This window comes from Hippoglossus hippoglossus, chromosome 17 (assembly GCF_009819705.1).
Source record: "Hippoglossus hippoglossus isolate fHipHip1 chromosome 17, fHipHip1.pri, whole genome shotgun sequence".
NCBI lineage: Eukaryota > Metazoa > Chordata > Actinopteri > Pleuronectiformes > Pleuronectidae > Hippoglossus > Hippoglossus hippoglossus.
The window spans coordinates 20647588-20667746 of record NC_047167.1 but is presented as its reverse complement, the minus strand read 5'-3'; the positions used below and the strand labels follow the sequence as shown (position 1 = coordinate 20667746).

The 20159-nt window shown below is 42.6% G+C and overlaps 1 protein-coding gene across 1 annotated transcript in view; it reads left to right on the top strand.

Moving 5' to 3' along the window:
* The first annotated feature begins 2115 nt into the window (after positions 1-2115).
* The window catches only part of st6galnac3 (ST6 (alpha-N-acetyl-neuraminyl-2,3-beta-galactosyl-1,3)-N-acetylgalactosaminide alpha-2,6-sialyltransferase 3), a 55593-nt gene continuing 37549 nt past the window's right edge, over positions 2116-20159 (top strand). Inside the window, exon 1 of the mRNA XM_034614652.1 lies at positions 2116-2427. Coding sequence (XP_034470543.1) covers positions 2410-2427 — 18 coding nt within the window. The 5' untranslated portion in view covers positions 2116-2409. The remainder of the gene's footprint in view (positions 2428-20159) is intronic.

Sequence of the window (20159 nt, the reverse complement as noted above, 5' to 3'; positions counted from 1 at the left end):
TTCATCAAGCGTCTGAGAATCACACTGAGGAGACGTTTACAGCAGCAAAACTAATGTAAGAGTAGACAAGTTTGTCACTGAGTGTGAACAATAAACTTTATTTACTACTTCTTACAGACATCAGGTGACATAATAGATTCAATTGTGTGAAATCTTTGAATTTCTGGAAATAGCAGCTGAAATGAACAACAATCTGATAATAACATTAGAATCACATTTATATATTCATAAGAAATAAATATATAAAAGTAGGAATTGAATAATATACAATTCTGTGTTGGTGGATGAGCTGCATTAAAGCAAACCATGTGAAAGTGTAATTTAACACAACGCCGACAAGTCAATAAAAAAAATCAATTTCATATTTATTCCTTATTATTTGCACCACAGATAAATGTTAACATCCTCACACGTGTTCGAATGAAGAATAATAGACTAACACTGCTCTATTGTTTATTAAAGTACTTCAGCTGATGTAGTAATAGTCTTAGTATTAGTATTTGTTATTGGCTCTTTTTCTTTACTGAACATAAAAAACATATCCTTATGCAGCATATGAGACCATATGGAGCTAATTTTTATTTGATTTATTTTTAAATTAAACCTAAACCAGTTTGAAAAACAAAGTACAAGCCCAGATATAAACAGAAACATTAAAACAATTAAATTTGTACAGGAATTAAAAAATATATTGTTATTAATGTAATTACTGAGATCCAATTGACTGATAGAAATAACTAATTTGGCTCATTTAATTATTTATTATAGTCTCCCAATTCCAGCCCAGAATTCAACTGTTTGAGCGAAAACATTTTTTTTTTTCCGGTTTCTGTTCGGTTCACTCTTCTGTATTCAGGCGACTCCGGCACTGGGAGGAATCAGACAGTATATCTGAGCTGAATTCATATCTCTGCACACCGTCTCCCCACAGGAGCAGATAACATCAATATTCTCCGACAGGATTCATTAATAAAAACAGAGCTGACGTCTCAGAAGAAAAGTATTATACTGAGAGAAAAGATGAGAGACTGTGACTTTTATAGACTTATAAGGTTACTTCACTGGTACTATGGTAACTGTACTATAGTCATATGTTATGTTGGGTTATGGGGTTGTTGTTTTATTTGTGGTCTGTACAAACATTGTGTATGATTTACTGATTTATAAATACACAGTGCTCATTGTTTAGGATTATACAGCAAATATTAAGTTCTTATCATTTAATCACTCTGCTCCAATTTTCTGTTCATTCTTAATCCTCTCACATGTAATTTCCAACCTGTTATATAAAACCTGCTTGTGACCAGCAGCAGAGTGACACCGTTAGCAACCAGCTGATGTACAAGAGGAGCATTCAGCTTCTAAAGAGACAGACATGTCCTTCAGGAGTTGGTGGAGACCAAACACTGAGCTAAAGAAAGTAATAAGCTCACCAGGTGGCTACACTACCAGACTATCATCTGTTCACAATCAATGATAATGCTGATAAGTTAATGCTGAATCTGTGAGTTTGCTAAAAACAAGTTTACAATCTATTTTGATTGATGGATTTTGATTATGGTGTCCTAAAGTTTTTTGTGCCCAGCCCAACACACAATTATTTAGAAAAAGTACAAAAAGTATCATCGGTTGAATGTTTTCTCCTAATTCAAATATATATTAAAAAAGATCAAATCTGTCAGAGGAGTTTAGACGAGCAGAATCAGCAGAATCAGTTTTATCTATCACGTCTTTATTAAAAAGCTTTTTATCGTGTCATGTCTATTTGATTTTACTTTTATCATTATCATTATTATGATTGTTTGAGTTTCATATTGTTTGTAGAAACGCATTTTGTTACTTGTATTGAAAACTGCCATACCAATAAAGTTATGATGAAGATGATGAAGACTATTATTATAATACAAATATTTGTAAACTTCCTCAACTGAAGAGCTCAAGCTGCAGATTCCTTCCTGTTCATTTCCCCCATTATAACTTCAATAAACCAGTATAAAACAGATGAAGCACATTGTGTGGATGAACCATCTTCTGCTCCCTGACGTGATGAAGACGCTGGAGCGAGGAGGAAACCAGCGGCGGTCATGTGACTGGGAGGGGGCGGGACTGAGCCCTGTGCCGGCCAGTAGCGGCGCAGCGTCGCTCCTGGTCCCGGCAGCTCCACCGGAGGAGAAAAAAAAAAAAAAAAAAAAGCCCCGAGAGAGGCGACGAATAACGGAACTCACCGACATCCATGGAGCCGATCACCGCATCTCCGCTGACCGCATCTGCGTGTCCTCGTGCGGGGCGCGCATGACTCCGTGCGTTAGGAGACGGACGCGGTGATCGGTGTGGGGGTTTTCTTTTTTTGGGGTGGTGGTGGTGGTGGCGAATCCACAGCGGTCCACCATTGTTTGCGTAGAAATAAGAATGGCCTGGATGTGGAAGGTGAGTGGGTCTCTCTCTCTCTCTGTGTGTGTGTCTGTCACTCATCTGTGTGGACAACGGGAGGAGAACAGGAGGAGGAAAAGGAGGAGAGGAGGTGTTGACGTGGTCAGACTGAGACAGATGTGAGGAGGAGAAGCAGAGAGAAGCGGAGCAGCTGGATGATGCTGCTCCTCCTGCTCCTGCTCCTGCTGCTGCTGGAGGAAACCAACCCTCCCTCCGCTTCTCCTGCTTTCACCCTGATTGTGTGGTTTATTGTGTGTGTCTGTGCAGAGGAGATGTGACACGGGGGGGGGGGGGTTTGTGTTGTGCATTCAGCCCATGTTTGTGTTTGCAGCAGCAGCAGATGCAGGCCAGCATCCTCCATGACGTGTTCAGGTGTTGATATGGTGTCAGGAGTTTTAACAATCCTGCAGAGGTGCGTTCACAGATGAGGAGAAAGTTAGTGGGAACTCCCTCACTCCGACTCCCTCGCTCCTCCTCTTTGCCTTGGCTAATGTACAGATTTACAGATGTGGACGTCCAAACATTCTGCCAGATGTGTAGTTCACCATACACGACATTGAACACACATTGTGGGATAAGTTACAGCTGCAACTAACAACTTCCTTCATGATCGATTCATTTGTCGAATAATTCATGTTTATTCCAGATTAAATATCATAAAATAGTGAAGAAATGTCTCCAGAATTCCATAAAGTTCAAGTTGACATGTTCGGATAGTTTGTTACGTCTGAACAACAGAAAACAAAACATTATAGTAGAGAAAAGTATCATAGTTTAAAACTGAGAAACTGTTTCGTCACTAAAACTAAAAGACAATCAGCTAATGATGATATAATATTCTTTCTATGAATGAAATTGGTTAAATGTACTTTCTTACCTCACTGTGTGTTTACACATGAGGAGAAAGTTAATGAAAAGTTCCTCAGATGTGTAGCTCATCATCAGCTGCAACTATTTCCTACATCTGTCGAATAATCCGTCACTTCTTTTTCAATTATATGTCAGAAAAGGGAAAAGTTGAAATCTTCAGATAGTTTGTTATTTCTGATCAACTTCATAAAAACAAATGTATTAGTTTAATAGTGATACGAGAGGAGCAGCACTGTTTCAAACGGAGAAACTGAGAATCAGCTAACGATGATATACTAGACTTTAATGATTTGAACAACTTTAAATGACTTTCTTACTTCACTGTGTGTGTTCACAGATGAGGAGAAAGTTAATGAGAAGTTCCTCACACTGACTCACACCCTCCTCCTCCTCTTCCTCTTTCTGTTTTCAGTTCATTTAATTGAGGTATTTTACAGATATACAGATGTTGACATCCACACACGCTGCCACAGCCACATGTGCAGTTTATTATACATGACGCAAAACACTGTCGAAAGATTTCTCCATTAAATGTCAGTAAATTGTGAAAAAGGTCTCCGGAGTTTGTTTGTAACTGTACAAAAACAAGTATATTAAATTTTATAGTGATACAAAACAGAGGAAAGCAGCTTAATTTCAAACTGAGAAACAGTTTTTTTATAAAAGATAATCAGCTAAAGACTTTTATCATTTAAATGACTTGTCAAGTTTATATCTCAGCTGCTGAGAGGATGAACAGATAAAAAGTGTGACTGGACTTTCAGGTTCTGTCTTGATTTCAACATTTCACTTTACAGGATGATTTTTGGAAACTTGTGGAGCTGCTTTTTTCCCCTTTGGGCCAAACATAACGCTGGATTGTTGAGGCCAAAAGTTTCAGTTTCAGTTTTTTACATAAATGCAAAACATAAACTGAACCTTCTTTTGATAAGGGACCTTTATATATTGAATATTTCAGAGTTGTGATCTGTAGTGAAAAAGGACATTTCATTGTGGAAAAGTTGTCTTGTCTTTCTGGTTCTTACTTGTGGACAAAACCACGTAATCGTGAACATTTCATACATTTCATCATATCTTTGTGGTTTCTCTTCTGCATTTTCTCGATTCTTGTCAACTGACATACATCTGCGCCAGTAATGATTTGTTATGATAAAGTATTTGCTGATGACATTGGCTCTACTTTTCATCCCCATCAAGGCACTTAGAAGAAATACTTTTATACCGTGGATAAAAACACAAACATGCGTTTCAAACACTGAACTTTGGCATCAGGGATTTTCTTTTATTCACAAAGTTGTATTTTCTCTGACTAAATCTCAATATTTATCAGTAATATGAGCAGTTATTCAGTTGTATGAACTCACCAACCCGCTTTTGTATAATTCACGACACTGAGAGAAGCTTTGCTCGATCTCTGCCTCCGAGTTTGACGTCTTTAATTGGAGAGAGAGGGGCCAGCAGAGGGATGTCTGACGTGCAGGTCCCCCCTGTTTGTTAGCTTGTGTTTTAATTGGAGGCTGCTCATGCGTGAAGATCTGTGCTCGAGCTGGAAAAGGCCGAGGCCGTCGTCATAGTTCAGGATGAGCTCTTCCATCACTTCTCATCAAAAGACGTGATGCTGCTGTTTCTCCCGTAACCACACATGGCAGAACAAGGCCAGAGTCTCTGTGACGGGTTCATGCAGGTTCACAGGAGCAGAGAGCGCACACAACACAAACTCATACACACAAAGAGGATTTCTGATTAATTCATGCATGTTTACCCAAAGACACAGTCATTCCTGAGTGTCGGTCACGGCTATGGGGGAATGCAGTGAGTGTCCCAGTTGTTTAGAGTCTCGGGGATGAATGGCACCTCTCTGAATCCCTCGTTGTTCCCTGTGATTGTGTTACAGCAGAAGACCGACTGATAAAAAGTGCCCTGCCACAGTTTTAGAGAAAGCACGGACAGGATGTTGAATGAGGCTGTTTTTTATCACATCCCCTCTCGGATTTCCCTTTGTGCCCCTTTATCTGTTTTACCCTGTTCACTGAGGTTTACATGAGAAATGAGAGAATCCGTTGTTTTATAGTTTCAAAAGAGTTTTAGATTTTTGTTTTGGTACAAATTTACAGTGCAGGAGTGAGGAATAAAGGTTTGTCGCGAGGCTAAAGCCCAAATTCCTGCTTCTACGTCGAAGCTACGTCGTAGGTGCTAACGCAGCCTGCGCACGGGGCCGAGCATTCACAGTTGTGCGCAGGTGTGTGTGTGTGAGACGCGCCGCAATTACACCAACCAAACGCTAGTGGCGGTAGAGTTTCGTTGTTGGTGTTGATTGTCTTTTGGTTTCTGGCTCGTTCCAAACTCTCTGGCATCTCTGTTTACTTCAGAACAATGGCGAGTGTTGCTTAGCGGAGCGTGTTGGAGTTGGAGCTGATAGATGTTGATTAACACATCGAGGTCTGTTGCATAATTGGGGCAGTGAACTGTCAAAAAATCCAGAAAGTTTTTACCAACCCTGTAAATCTCTTTACCGGCCATCTTCTGTGTGCCTGCCGTTCAGGACGTCGATCACAACCAAGTTTCAAGCCTCAAAGACGAAGGCCACATCTACAAAGTAAACTAACTACCACTACTTGGCACAACTCGAGTAACATAACCAAGTAACTGAGTCGTGTTTGAGGGTAGGGACAAATGACCTCTATGGTTTTCAAGTTGGAGTTTTGTTGCTTTGGCCATTTGGGGGCAGTAGAAGCAAGTTGATGTATTATTCCCCACCATGTTCACCAGCTAGCTGCTAACTGTGTGTGTCTGCTGTGTGGTTGCACAGTATGTAGTGTACAGTGGGTATTTATGGCTCTTTTGCTGGAAGCAGCCGCGGATGAAAACAATGCTAAGGAAGTCTTTGTCTTTTGCTCGGCTGTAGCCATCAATTCTTTAAACCCTGTGAGCCGACAGGGTACCATTTGAGCGTGCAGCTGCTTTATCATGGTAATGTAACCTACATCTGTTGTGCAGCCACATTCACACACAAGCTAGTGCGAAGGGGTTAGTGTATTTATAGTGGTAACCAAGGGTGATAACCTCCCGTCCGATCTGGCATTAATCCACAGTTGAGGTAGGAACTGGGCCAGAGGGCTGACCCCTTCAATCGCACAGGGAATGTTATGAACATCTGGGAGGACTTAAGGCTGGACTTGATCCCACGATGTGTTTTAGGTCGTATAGTTCAGGTGCTCACTAATCCTGGGTGGTTGGATCATGTGCTCGCGGTCGTGTCCGTGTCTGTCCCCTGTTTGGACGCAGATTTGGACAAAATACAAAGAAGAGACAAACCAGAGTTTAATGAAAGAGCTGATATGGCAACCTACAAATTAAGCTCCACTCTGTAATTGCAGTCCTGGTCAGCGGAATCAAATTACATGTCAGCGGCAAAGGAACCGCTGGGGAAATTGCTCCTATTTTTTAGTGTACTGTCACAAAGATCTTTTTAAAGCGGTGACATCGATGTCAATGTTTTTATGCTTAAATTAGTCCGGAGCAAGACGGACAGAATCAATACTGATGGAAGACGAGAGTTATTAATCTCCCATCGTTCCAGACATCAGGAGAAAGTACAAACTGGTTTAACAAAACTTTTAACTGCATTTTTTAAAAGTGGAGATCGTCTCAGAGCTCATTGACTTTAAGTAAATCTTTAAAACTTTCAAATGAGTGAATCAGAGACTTAACTATAAGGATTTACATATAATGGTTCCTTGTTTTCGATCAAAGATATTTTATGTAGATTTTCTGTGAATGTTTGGCGTCTATAATGATCTTTGTTTTGTGAGAATTTTATCACAAAGATTATGAATTAAGAGCATATTTCAATTTCAAAAGTAAACACTTGCTTTTTTTAATTGTCTTCTCACGTCCTGCGGCATCCAAACTAATTTAAACTCAACTTCCAAGAAACTTTTCACATCTTTAGTGACGTTATAGTTTGATGCTGTTTACCAGATCTGATGTTTGACTCCAAAAACAAACCAAACTCTTCAACTTGACTTTCTGTTTTGGTGAAAAGAACTGGAACAAAATGCTGATGTTTTTATTTTTCATAGAGCCCGTAGTGATGTCTTGACTTTGCCTGTTATAGTTATAGATATGATAAAGAAAACCTTTAAGAAGCTGAAACCAATGAATCTGAGTTGAGTTGAGTTGAAGATTCATTTGTCTTTCATCAGAGCATCATCTCAGCTCATGTTTTGAATCAGAAGAATATTTTTCTTTATCATTTCATTAATTGTCTCACGCTGCTTCTAAATGATCTTCAATCTCTGTGGGGGTCCAAACAGAAAGAAATACAGTTGAACTTTCCTCCAGCACCACTTTCTTCCGGCTCTCGTATTCTTATGAGTGTGTATCCATCTCTTTGGAAGGATAATTATCAGATAATGAGGCGGCCTCAGTGTTTGTTTCTTCACCTGTCTGCACACACACGTTCAGCCGCTCGCGTTGCTTCTTCTTCTTCAGGGATTAAAAGGTCACTCGCCCTTTTAGGATTAAGACTGGCCTCTTTTACACCTCCCTCTCCACTCAGATGTGAACTCCTACTCGTAGATAAAGACTGAGCGACTGCCTGAGTGCCTTCACGGCAACCTGCAAGCCAGAGCTGCCAAGGCGGCAGATCGCTGTTGGTCAGATGGCATCATCCGGCCTTGACGAGCGCGTGGACCAAATCTGGAGTTTTGTCCTGGAACATGATCCAGGAGGCGATTTGCCAACCTACTGCAGCGCGGAGGTGACAAACACCGGATGGACTTCACACGGTGGATGTATGACGGAGTGACCCATGGTTGCTTAGTCTGTGTGAAATGAGATGTAGTCTGACGCTCCGTTGAACCACTTGTCTGTGTGTTTGGGTTGTGGTGGAGTCGGGGACTGCAATGTTTCCAAGGTGGCAAAAAAAAAGGTGTTTTCTTAACTAAGAATCATTGGAAATGCTCATTTTATCTTCAGATGTCTTGTTGAGTCTGAAACAAACGATGATTGTTTTAGAGAGATGTAAAGAAGAGGCGAGTTTAGAAGGTAGATTTTTCATTTGCTTGATTTACTTTACACTTTTTAAAATCATAATTAGAGCTGATCAGTCAAATGGTCGATCAGCAGAAACTGATAACTAATAAACTGTTTCTCAAATGTAAGGAACAGAGAACAGCATTGTATTATTTTGGATTGTTCACCAGACAAAGTAATGAAGGTGTCATCTCGGCCTTGAGTAAATTATATAGAACATCTTCGCTGCTTTCTAATATGTTGTATCCCAAATTAAAAGGCCTTGAATTGAGAAAGTCACCTGCAGATGAATCGATGATGAAAACATTTTTTAGTTGCTGCCTTAATCTAAATAAAGTCGATTCATTTTCTGTGCGTGTACATATTAATTGACCACTTTTTTGAATCACAGGGAAGAGAATAGTTATATTACTGCATTCTAAAAGAAACTACTACACTATATAAACTAAGACTTTGTATGAAATATATCCTGCTCAATCCTTTTCCTCCCTGTTGCACCTTCAGGACCCGCAATCACAAATTCTGACTTTTAGCAGCGTTTATGTTCCCGGGTTTGTGTTGATTTCCCTCACATGAAATATTTACAGAGTCATACAGCTCCCGGCCAGTTGGACTCGTTTGAGGGTGTTGCACCATTGCTGGATTACATTTGGCAAGTCCCCCCCTGCACATTGTATACTTGGCAAGGCCCGAGAGCTTGATGTACTCCTGGCAAGGCCTTGCTGCTCATTGGCACAGGGGTGATCCAAAGCCCCGGCAGAGAAGGAGCAGGCGGCAGAGGCCATGTTTGATAAGGAGTTATGCTCTCCGTAGACTCGGATGGGGCTTAGAAATGCTGTGAAAATAAGTCGTACAGAATCAAAAGGGGCAGCAGGAGGTGTCAAGAGTCAGTGGGATTACTGGGCGTAAACTTGAAGCAGCGGTTTCAAGTGTTTGCTCCGTGTCCACACTGAATTCTCTGTAGCTGGAGGAGAGCTTGTTTGGATGCACCTGACCGTGTCCTTTTAGCTTCTCGTCTCGGCCAGGGGGAAGGTGAAATCTTTCTTTGGAGCATCAATTTTTAGTATCACAGTTTTATAAAATCCTGTTGTGGAGCGTCTCGGTCACATCTCTACATCCCTGTCGTTTCTCAGGGATGAAATTTTGAGCCAAAGTCCAATTCAATTCAGGATGGACGCATCAGAAAGCAGAATATCCTGGATCTCTGCTGTGACCTTTTATGTATTTCCTCACTCAGCTCTTCCAGACAGCGAGGCGGCTGGCTGTTACCCCGACTCGCCTTGAGCATCCCGCACTCCGCCCTTGAACCGAAGCCTGTGAGCAGGCAGAAAATCCCCGTAATTGCATTAGTGTTGTTCGACTGCAAACTCTGCCGCGCCCGCTCCCTCCAGACCAGCTCTTTCACTTTGATTCACTGCCTTGACATGTTTGGATTTATTTTCTTCCCGTCGCAAAAATTGCAGATGACAAACACAGCATCAGATATCCTTGACGAATATCCGGGCTTTGATCCACTCTCCTCTTCTCTCTCTTTATTGAAGTGTCAGGTTGTGATATAGAGTCGGTGACGTGCTCAGTGGGGGCCAGGTGTGGTCCTAGTATGGCCCCCTGCCTGAGGGCTCTTGACCAAGCCATCTAATAAAAGGCTTCAGCGTTATTATCCCCGGTGGAAGCCTGGCAGAGCTCGGGGCGCCGGCACCGGGAGTCTGATTGCCTCTGTGAACTGGAGAGGTTGACAGACACAAATAGAGCCTGGCGGTTAAGTGAGGGCATTAAATAAAGTGCAGTCAGTTTTTTTCACGAAATATAATCCCCCCCTATCTGCTTTTATGCTCGCCTGTGCCCTGGAACTTTGTGTTGTTGTGGTCATAATGAAAAAAAAAAAGGGGACTGGGCAGCTGTTCAAAATGCCACGGTGCACTCTGGGTGATATTGTATCTGCTCAGCGAGCCTGCTGTTGTTTAGAGAGACGCCTGTGCTGCTGTTAGTCACCTGGTGTGTTGCTCTCCATGATGGTTCCGTCGCTCCACATTTGCACTTTGGCATCTTATTCGCCTCCCTGATGGCCGCAGGTGTTTGTTTGTGTTGTTCGACGCTGACACTGCTTCCACCTCCCCGGACCCTGACCCACACAAACACGTTTAATTTGCCAACACGGTGCAGCAGCACCACAGAGGCCGAGTAGATTCTGCAAAGTGTGCGTTTTTTTCCTGAAAGAACACGTGTGCCACACGGGGGGCGGGGGGCGGGGGGGGGGGGGGGGGGGGGGGGGGGGGGGGGGGGGGGGGGGGGGGGGGGGGGGGGGGGGGGGGGGGGGGGGGGGGGGGGGGGGGGTTGGCCTTGGCTGGTTCCACCCGGCTGGATTGTTTCTCTTCAGTTTCATAATGCCGTTATTCAAACCCTCATAGAGAACTCTCCCAATCTCATCTGAGGATTAAAGAAAATCAAAAGCTTTGTTACCAAATCATTGCAACGGTTTTGATTGGAAACCTCAAAAGAAAATATCCGCAGCTCGGAAAACAAAGATGATTCAGTCGACTTTGTCCACTGTCGTGCTGCAGTTCAAATGAAAAGTCCTCCACAGATGTTCTATCTTGTGTTTGGCACTCGAAGCCTTGTAACCTCATCCTGACACATTATCATCGGGAGAGATTTGTCGACTCGGATGCTGGGATTCATCATTAATCAAATCAAATCATATCAAATATACTTTATTGTCCCCATGGGGAAATCTTTATCTGGCTGAAGTGCTACAGCAGCTGCAGAATTACGAGCTGCAGCTGCACCGACTCCGGGTCGCCGGCCGTGCAGCGCCACCGCATGCATCATTAGGGAAAGGACATTTTTCTATCTAATTAGGGGCCAGGGACGAGTTTACAAACAATCCTGCCAGGGCCGCTCCTAGCCTTTATGGGGCCCGAAGCTGAATTAATTAGGGGTAAATATATAATAATCATCCTCAATTGTACTAGTTGCAGTTGTGTTTGTCTATCAGAGACAGTAGAATCTGCTTAAACCAGCAATATTAGTAATATGATAATATATTGATACAGTTCAAGCTTTCCTGGGGTCTTATGTCGAGGTCTAACTCGGGTTCGGGTTGAGAAGTTTGGTTTTCGTAGACATGAAGGCATCAGCAGTTACCCGGCAGACATGGTTCTAATAAAACACAATCCAGTTGCATTCTGGGAACATTTCTGGAGCTTGATGAACTACGAGCCCAAAAGTCAAGATATCTCAGCCTCTGCAGCTTTAATTCTGACCTTTCTTTCTGGCCGAGTCCGGGAATGAGTCGGTCTTTTGGTTTTTCTTCCACTTGGATGCAGACTGAAGTATTTTAACAACTTTTGGTTGGATTGGACTGAACTGATGTTCGTGGCTCCCAGAGGATTAATCCTAATACCAGTGGAGCGCTCTGACTTTTCCTCCAGAGCCGATATGAGGTTGACGATTGGGTTATTATGCAGTTTTGTGCAAACATTCATATTCTCTTCAGAATGATTTCTAATCACTTCTTTCTTTCTCTCTAATGTCAGGTTTTGTATTTGTCCATCACGGATTTAATTGCATTCCCATCAGCCTCAGCTGTACTCTGCGTTTCATGCTAATGACCAAATATTTGCATATTAAAATGTGCTAATAGCGAGCATGGTAAACATTTTCAGCATTATCATTATCTTTGGGAGCATGTTAGTGTGCCGTACAGTACACGACTCTTATAACTGGTCTTTCTTTATGTCAGTAAAATACTAAATATCTGGGGTGTCCCTCTAACTTTTGATCAGTCAACTAATCACTTATTTGAACAATAGTTTCAGATAAAGGTTGAGCAGTTTGCAAACTTGTTCATTTCTCTTTCTTCTTCTGCTTGTGAACTTTCCTTCTTTGTTTATCTCTCTCCTCTGCCTCCCCCACGTCTTCCTCCTCTGTTGAATAAAAAGAGCACAAGGTGTTTTTGTTTTATGAAACATAATAACTAAAGTGTCTCGAAAGTGTCTCTAAAAGTCTAAAAAGTCGTCGAAGGAGACAGAAACAATCTCTCCAGTTAGAACAAGGCGTCTGTGACTTCAAGGTATCTGAGTCATCACCTCTCTGAGGGCTGAGCTCCGAACAGGACAAAGTCATTTTTACTGCTGAGTCACTTGGAACTGCAGCGTGCACGTCTGCTTCCTGTCTCCAGCAGCCTTCAGGAGAACTTTCTTTTTTCAGACACATTTCTTTAACAAACAGCACCTTGAGGAAAAATCTGTGCTCAGACTGTTTAGTCAAGTGGAGAAGCAAATTGGTGACGCTGTTTTGCAGATGATGGAATGCATCTCTCTGTTTTTTATGTCTAAGCCTTTAAGACGCTGCAGTTTACGCTGGTGATATATATTTAAATCTCTCTGTGTGAGCAGTCGTGCTATGTGTAATCACTATCAATGAGACGGGGGCTCTATTACGGACTTACGGCCTGATAACAGGGAGTTTCAGGGGAAATATCAGCTGTTAAATGTCAGTAATCCTGCTCCGGCATTTGGCAAATTGAAATGGATTTTCCGTGGTCAATGTTCCCCCCCCCCCTGCCTTCGTCCTTCGTACACAAGGAAACTGGGAGAACAATTGCCATTCTGTTGAAAAGTGTTGAAATACAAAACGGGATGTGCAGCATCTGTTCTGTATTACATGTACCGTAGCCTTTTTTATTGTTTTACTAGTTTTGTGCTAGTTTTTTTATGTAGTTTTGTGTCTGTAAAAGATCTGTAACGTTAAAAAGCCCAAATTCCTCTACCACAGAAAAAACACTGATCCTAAAGCTTATGAAAGGACTTGTTGTTTCAGCTGATATTTCACGTGGTTGAGTGGCTGCTCTGGCCTGAGACGATTCAGAATAAACCTGCTGGTCAATTAGAGCAGACTGGGCTTGATCGGGGGGGGGGCTTAAAGGGACAGGAGCTTAAACCAAGTGTTTCAGACAGAGGCTGAAGAGAGGAGCTGCAGCAATGTGAGGACAGTGATGTGTTTCCTGCACATTAGAGCATTTAAACCTTTTACAGTAAATACAAATTACGAACCTGAATATGAGCCGAACACGTCTCCTTTAAACTTCTCTTGCAAACTGGTCGTCTGCCATCCTGACTTGTGGCCCAGTGAAGACACCTCGGGTGGACGAAGAGCAGCTGGTTTATTACTGTACAGTAGCTTCGTCCTTTGCCAGCAGTGCGGTCTCTTCTGACCGTCGGCCATCTGCGCCTGTAAGAGCCGGCACTTAAAAACTCAGATATTACAGTACGATAAAGCTTAAACTGTTCTTGTCCAAAGTTTATAGCAGAATTAATTTCCCCGTGAATGGGCGATTCGCTACGCGGACATTTTGGATCATGGGCGCTGGCGTCTCTTCTGTAATCTATTTGGCAAATATGAGTTGAGGAAGTGGAATTGGCATTTAGAGATCCAGTATAAACCTGGGGGATTGTACTTTCCGGTAGTTATGTGGGTCACACACGTGTTATCTAGGAGCGTTGTCAAAATGAAACGCGGCGTTATCCCGGGAGAATCAATTGTACTAAGTAACTTGCAGTCAAAATAAAATCGGTGTGTGCTTTGTGTCTGACAGGCTCACAGACGCTCATCCTCCTAAAGTGCCACAGAGAACAGCCCTTTTCTCTTTTCTCTTCTTGACAAATTCTTCGCTTTCTCAAGTGAGCGAGCATCATCCTACGCAGCCGAGCGTACAGAGCTCCTGCGTCTGTGAACATATGGTGCCACGTCGTTACCCCCCCCCCCCTTCACCCCAAAAAGTTTGCTGTATCCGGGAGGAGAAGTGAATATTGCATATTGAGTGTTTAATCCTTTGTACTTGTGGGGATTATGTTCCATTTGGTATCAGATATGCATTAGTGAAATGGGATTTGGATGCTGTCGTCTGTCGCGGTCACACGTGTGCTGTTACTAACACGCACATATCTGCACCATGTGATAAAGGCTGTAATGTGCAGCACTGATACTTGAGTGGATGATAAATGTGCTTCCTCCTTATTGTTAGAGCATGAAAACAAACAGATTTCACATTAAGATGATGCTCTGGACCATAATGATCCTATATCGTGCCAACAGAGCAGATTAGTGCTTATTTGACCTGGATTGAAGGATTTTCTTCTCGTATGTCACCGGCGATAAGGGCGACACCACAGAAGGAGCGTGCACCAAGGGCAGCAGCTTTGACAGATTTTTTGTTATTGTGCTGGAGAAATGAAATGCTTCCCATTATTGGACATAACTCAAGTTTGATTGCAAGGACTTTTATAGCAAGGACATACTTATGAATATCTATTATTTATAAGATACAACGAAAGAGGCTGAAAAAGAAAGGAGCTTTGTATGTGTCCTAATTGATCCCTCCTTCCTAACACGTAACTGAAGTTAACAATCCATTGAAATGAAAGAAAGAGAAAGAGTAAAATGATCTATCATTGTATATTGTATATATACTATTAATACTGCAATTTTGATGTATTTTTGCAAATATACTCATTGGGAAGCTGAAGGATAATCTCACTGTGAAGTCCGTGCATTAGCTGACATAAGGATTCAGCTTGAGGAAATGATTCACTTGTTCCAGATCTGTAGATGTAAACTGTTCCGAGACAAAGATATACAACAGACTGAGATGTCTGATTTCAGATAATCCATCAAATTAAAAACCCGGCAGATCAAGATTTATCACACTGATGCGACAATTAAATAAAAATCCATTATTTCCGTAGAGCCGTTGTTAATTGATTTGCTTCATTGCTCACAAGGGTTTTAAAGTCATAAATAAGTAAGAGATAACTGCAGTGGAATAAATATCACTACTTAAATTAATATGGATCTGCAGCTAACAATTCAGATTATTGAACAACTGGTTATTGATAAGTTATTGATCAATAAATCTCAGGATAATACCTATCACAGTTTCCCAGAACCCAAAGTGACGTCTTCAGATTGTCTTTGAGCAAAAGTCCAAAACCTGATACTTGATTTGCAATGAGAGAAGGAATAAATCATCATATAAACAAAATTGTGGACGATTATATTTTTTTATCTGATCATTTAATAAGTGAAGTTACTCATCTCTTTCTCGTTAAAACCCCTCAGCATAAAGTCTCGTCCCCTGGCTCATGTTTGAGTGTCTCCTCTGCAGTTTGCTGGTGATAGAACATCCTGCAGATTGTGTTCACTCACTTAATGTTGTTATTAAATAATTAAGTGCAAGTGATTGCTGGATTTCTGGTTCTGTCGAGGCACTTTTCTCTTTTAGCTGTTTATATTCAGGCTTTGTAACGTCAAGGCGTCGCTGTCACGTTGGATCAGACAGAATTCAAATGTAACTGTGATTTATTGTGAGAGGTGGTTGATTATGAGAAATGTGTTGTTGTCTAAACTGACTTCTGACAAACACTTTCTGGATTGTTTGCATTTGCAGAGTAAAGACTTTGACAACTCTGGTGTTGTCGGTCTGAAAAGAAAGTTTCTGAGATCCTGTGTTTTAAGACGAGAGGTTCGAGTCCCCTGTGGTCCGCCCGCTGCCTCATGACAGCTGTGTGGGGGGACTGCCCCCTCTGCTGGGCTCGATAGGGATCAGCAGGATACACGCCTCCCAGATGAGAGATTAACTTTGCTGCTGCAGCTTCAGCATCCGTCCCTGATGTGCCTCAGTGAACACATCGTGTTTCTACTCTGCTTCTTCTTCGCTTGTGTTTTTCAGATACTTCTAGTCAAGCATTGTCCTTCTATGGCACTTTGTATCTTAACTCCACTAAGGAAAACATACACACACGGAAACTTCTGTTTCTAACCCTCTCTCATTGTATCTTCTTGTGGGAAGTATGAATATTTCTACTTAAATCAGCTTGTTTAAACAAATGTCGGAATTCTACAGTTTCAAGATGCAGATTCAGGTTCATACTTAAACACGCTGGTAGTAATGAAGAAGAAGAAGAAGAAGACGAGGAAGAAGAAGAACAAGAACAAGGAGAACAAGAAGAAGAAGACGGTCTTCAGAGGAGCTCAAGAGGGTTCAAGTGGAGCTAAGGAGGAAAGTGAGGCGAGCAGTGCCCCCCCTCTCAGCTCGGGGGGGCCCCTTGACTAACATCCAGGAGTCTGAGGGTGAGATGTGACGTCCAACATCAAGGACCTGGGAGTGAATGTGGACGACCAGGACATTGACGTCTTTTCCATCTGCAGCAGAATCCGTCTTGCAGCTATTTACTTTTACTTAAGTGGGATTTGCAGGAGTTTATTTTTTTGGGCTATTACAACGTTTAATGGAGTAAATGATTTACTTTCACTGGCAACTGAAATAGAAAAGAAAACAAATATGTGCTCATGTGATGAGTCAAAACCCAATAGACTTGTGTAAATAGCTCCTGAATGGAATTATTCATATAGTCATAAACCTAATCTAAATTCAATAATATCTACAAATTGCATTAATTCTCTCCCACAGTTCTTGTGGCACTCAGAGCTCCTCCGGGTGAAACTCGAGGGGGAACTTGTGCACGACCGTGTCGATTCTTCCTCTTCCCGGGATCAGAGCAGTTTGTTATCTTGGACTTCTGAAGTGAGACCTTCTCTGGGAATGTGACATGAATGAAGTGATGTGTCCGGACCCCACTCTTCATCTCAAGAGCACAGATGTGTTTATGTGGCCGTCTCAGAGCCCTGGAGAGGCTGATGCTTAAGAGGGGAGGAGGAGGAGGAGGAGGAGGGGGGAGAGGACTTGGTAAATATTTTCTCAAACGCCTTAATTGAAATTGGATTTTAACTGCTCGGTGGACCGTGGTGGGAAGAATCAGGTACCAGGGAGGCAGCGCTTTTGCATTGCAAATGTAATTTTCCCTTTTTTTTATTTGCCCAATGCCCAGGAGACACTTGAAAATAGCAGATATGTTTTTTCATGAGCCATTTTCTTCAGGTTGAGCCTTTCATTATTCCAATACCCATCGTGATTAGCTTTTCGGATTGAACTACAGTGCGGCCCGTTGTTACTGAGCTGCAGCGCCAGGCTTTGTGGGAAATTGTATTCTCTTCATGCCCAGATAAAGCCTGATGGAGGTGAAACTTTGATTGCACATTATATACGAGGAAATAAACAGCTAATTTGTTTTGCGTTTTCATTCATCTCACAAATGAACGGAGCGCTACTTGCTGATTATTCCGTAATTTACAAATTTATTGCCTATTTGCTGTACATTTAGTATGAAAATTGCTGCCGTGATTGATTTGGAAAGTGATGTTTGGACGGTTATTTTCAGATTATTCAAAGAAAAGCAGAAAAATGTCATGAACTCAAACTAAACATGCTGCTCGCAGTGGAGGAGGAAGCATTTAGACCTTTGACTGGAGCTGAAGTAAATACTGTGAAAATTACAACCAAAAGTCTCTGATTGAAAGATTTACTTTAGTAAAAAAGTATTTACAGTACGTAAGAAGTTATTTTTGCAGCTTCTATTAGACATTTAAGGTCATGTGATCTCTCAGTTTCCTCACAGTTCAATCAGGTCACAGCCACAAATGGACGAGGCGGTCGTCAAACGCACTTCTGCTACTTTCCCCTCCCATATGTAATCTGGTCACACAGGCAGGAGAGACAACTATGGCTCCCTGGTGTCCCGGGTCCCAACAATCCCACAGTCTGTCTGGGAGCTGAGATCAATACCTGCTCAGAGTGGGTTTTAGCACCTTCCAACATAGCCCCCTCAAAGATTTCTGCTCAGGGTGTGTTAGATGAAACGTCCCAGGGCTGCAGCCCTAAGTGGCCCGAGCAGTTAATGGCCATCACTGTCTGATCTGATGGTCACAAACAAGGTCATTGCGGTCGCGCGCGGAGTCATATTCCTCGAGCAAAATGTTTTAGCATTGACCGAAAGCTCTGACGTTAAAACTTCCTAACTGCTCCGCTGCCTCCCTGCTGTTAATGGTCCTCGTTCCCCCGACTCCGCCGCTGTACTCCCTCCCCGACGTGGAGCGCTTCAACCTCTCCGTCAAACGCCTCAGCGGGCTGATCGCCCTGATGGATGAGCGAACGAGCAGAGGAGTTTGAGTCTCGCACTCGAAGCCCGTGGAGGTTCAGCGCCCGGCTACGCCCACACAGAACCCTGCGATTGCCTCCAGACTCTGACACATCATTTCCCCTGTGATTTGTGGCCAGATTGAGGTTGAAGGAGACAAGGACATTTTTCTGTCCTCATGAGAACAGATGGATGCTGCAGCTTGTTTTTAGTCCAGTCCCACAGAACCATTGAGCTCTGTAAGGGATTGGTTTCATGCTCCGTAATGTACTCTTGATGACTGGCTATTACAGGACAATTTCAGAAAATGACCTGCCATTTGTTTTCTTTTACTTTGAGAACGACAAAGAACAGACTGACTTTGCTTTTTCGGAAAAAAGACACGAAGGAGAGAGGTTTTTTTTGTGCTATTTTGTAAAATACTTTAAGTACAGAAGAGAGCGGCAGAGAAGAATTTCTCATTTGTCGTCTTTGTGCTGCTTCACACGAGATCAAAGTTGAGACCCTTCTGTTTGTGATCAAAGATGGCCAGTAATGCCATGAAATGATGCGTGATGCAACGCATATGCAATTGGTAAAATGTGATTGGCCCGTCGAGGGCAGCAAATGGTCACCGTCTTTTTCATCCACCCCCCCCCCACATGTTTGATCTTGTCTCTGAGCAGCGAAGCCTCCAGCTGTTCCCTTGAGACGTTTGATGTTGGAGATCAGAGCTTCTGATGGTGCAGGCACTTTGGCTTGTGGGGGGGGGGCTTCGCCATTACGTCACGCCACGTTCAATCTCCTCGCCATCAGATAACTTCAAAGAATCTCGGAAATAACCACCTTCCCCCTGAAAACCCAGAGTTTCCCACCTGTGTTGTCTGTTCGATTAGCAGCACGTTATTGAAGTTTCCTGAAGAAAACTGAAATCCATCATCACCTCAGGCTCTGAGATGTCGTCGCACAACAAACTTTTCATCTCTGTCTGATTCTCTCTCTCTCTCCTCTGAGCATTGATCTCGGCGCTGCCCTGCCAGTAGCCTCTCCTCTGTGAGACCTTTCCTCGTCCTCTGTCTCTTATCCATTATTCATCCCTCTCAGCTCTGTCTGTCAGGCAGTAATACCTCTCAGCTCCAGACGACCACTTGGCTGCTTCGCAACATTTTCATCAAAGAACTAAACAAAATAGCCAACTGGACAAAATTGATGGTGTCATGACAGGAAGGAAGGGGATGGAAGTTATTAGCAGCCTGTACATCACCTGGATTTACTGCCCGGCCCCCTTATATAGAGACCACAGGGGGGAGGTTGTCTCCCTAATGCATTGTGCATGTGTGGAAGGCAGAGAGACTCTGGACCCAATTCTCTGGAGATCCTCCACAGGTCACGTCTTAAAGAGGCGTTTGACTCGGTCGTGTTGAAAGTTAAAGTTTCAGTATGTAGAATTTAGTGACATCTAGTGGTGAGGTTGCATGTTGCAGCTGAACACTCCTCACCTCACCCTCCCCTTCCAAACAAGACCTGTGGCAGCCTTCCGTTGTCATACAAACTCAATGGACCCACTGTAACAAACATGGCGGCCTCCGTAGAGAGGACTTTCTCCTGATGTAAATATAAAGTATTTAAATATAAAGTGTTTAAGGGTTAATTTAGATGAAACACTAGTGAAAACATCCCTAGGATTATTTTATATTCAGTTTCTGCCAATAGATCCTTTCTCCTTAATCTTACACACTGAACCTTTACGGATGTTTACTGACATAATTTCTCATCAAGTTTTATGCGTCTCACATTTCTGCATTTTGA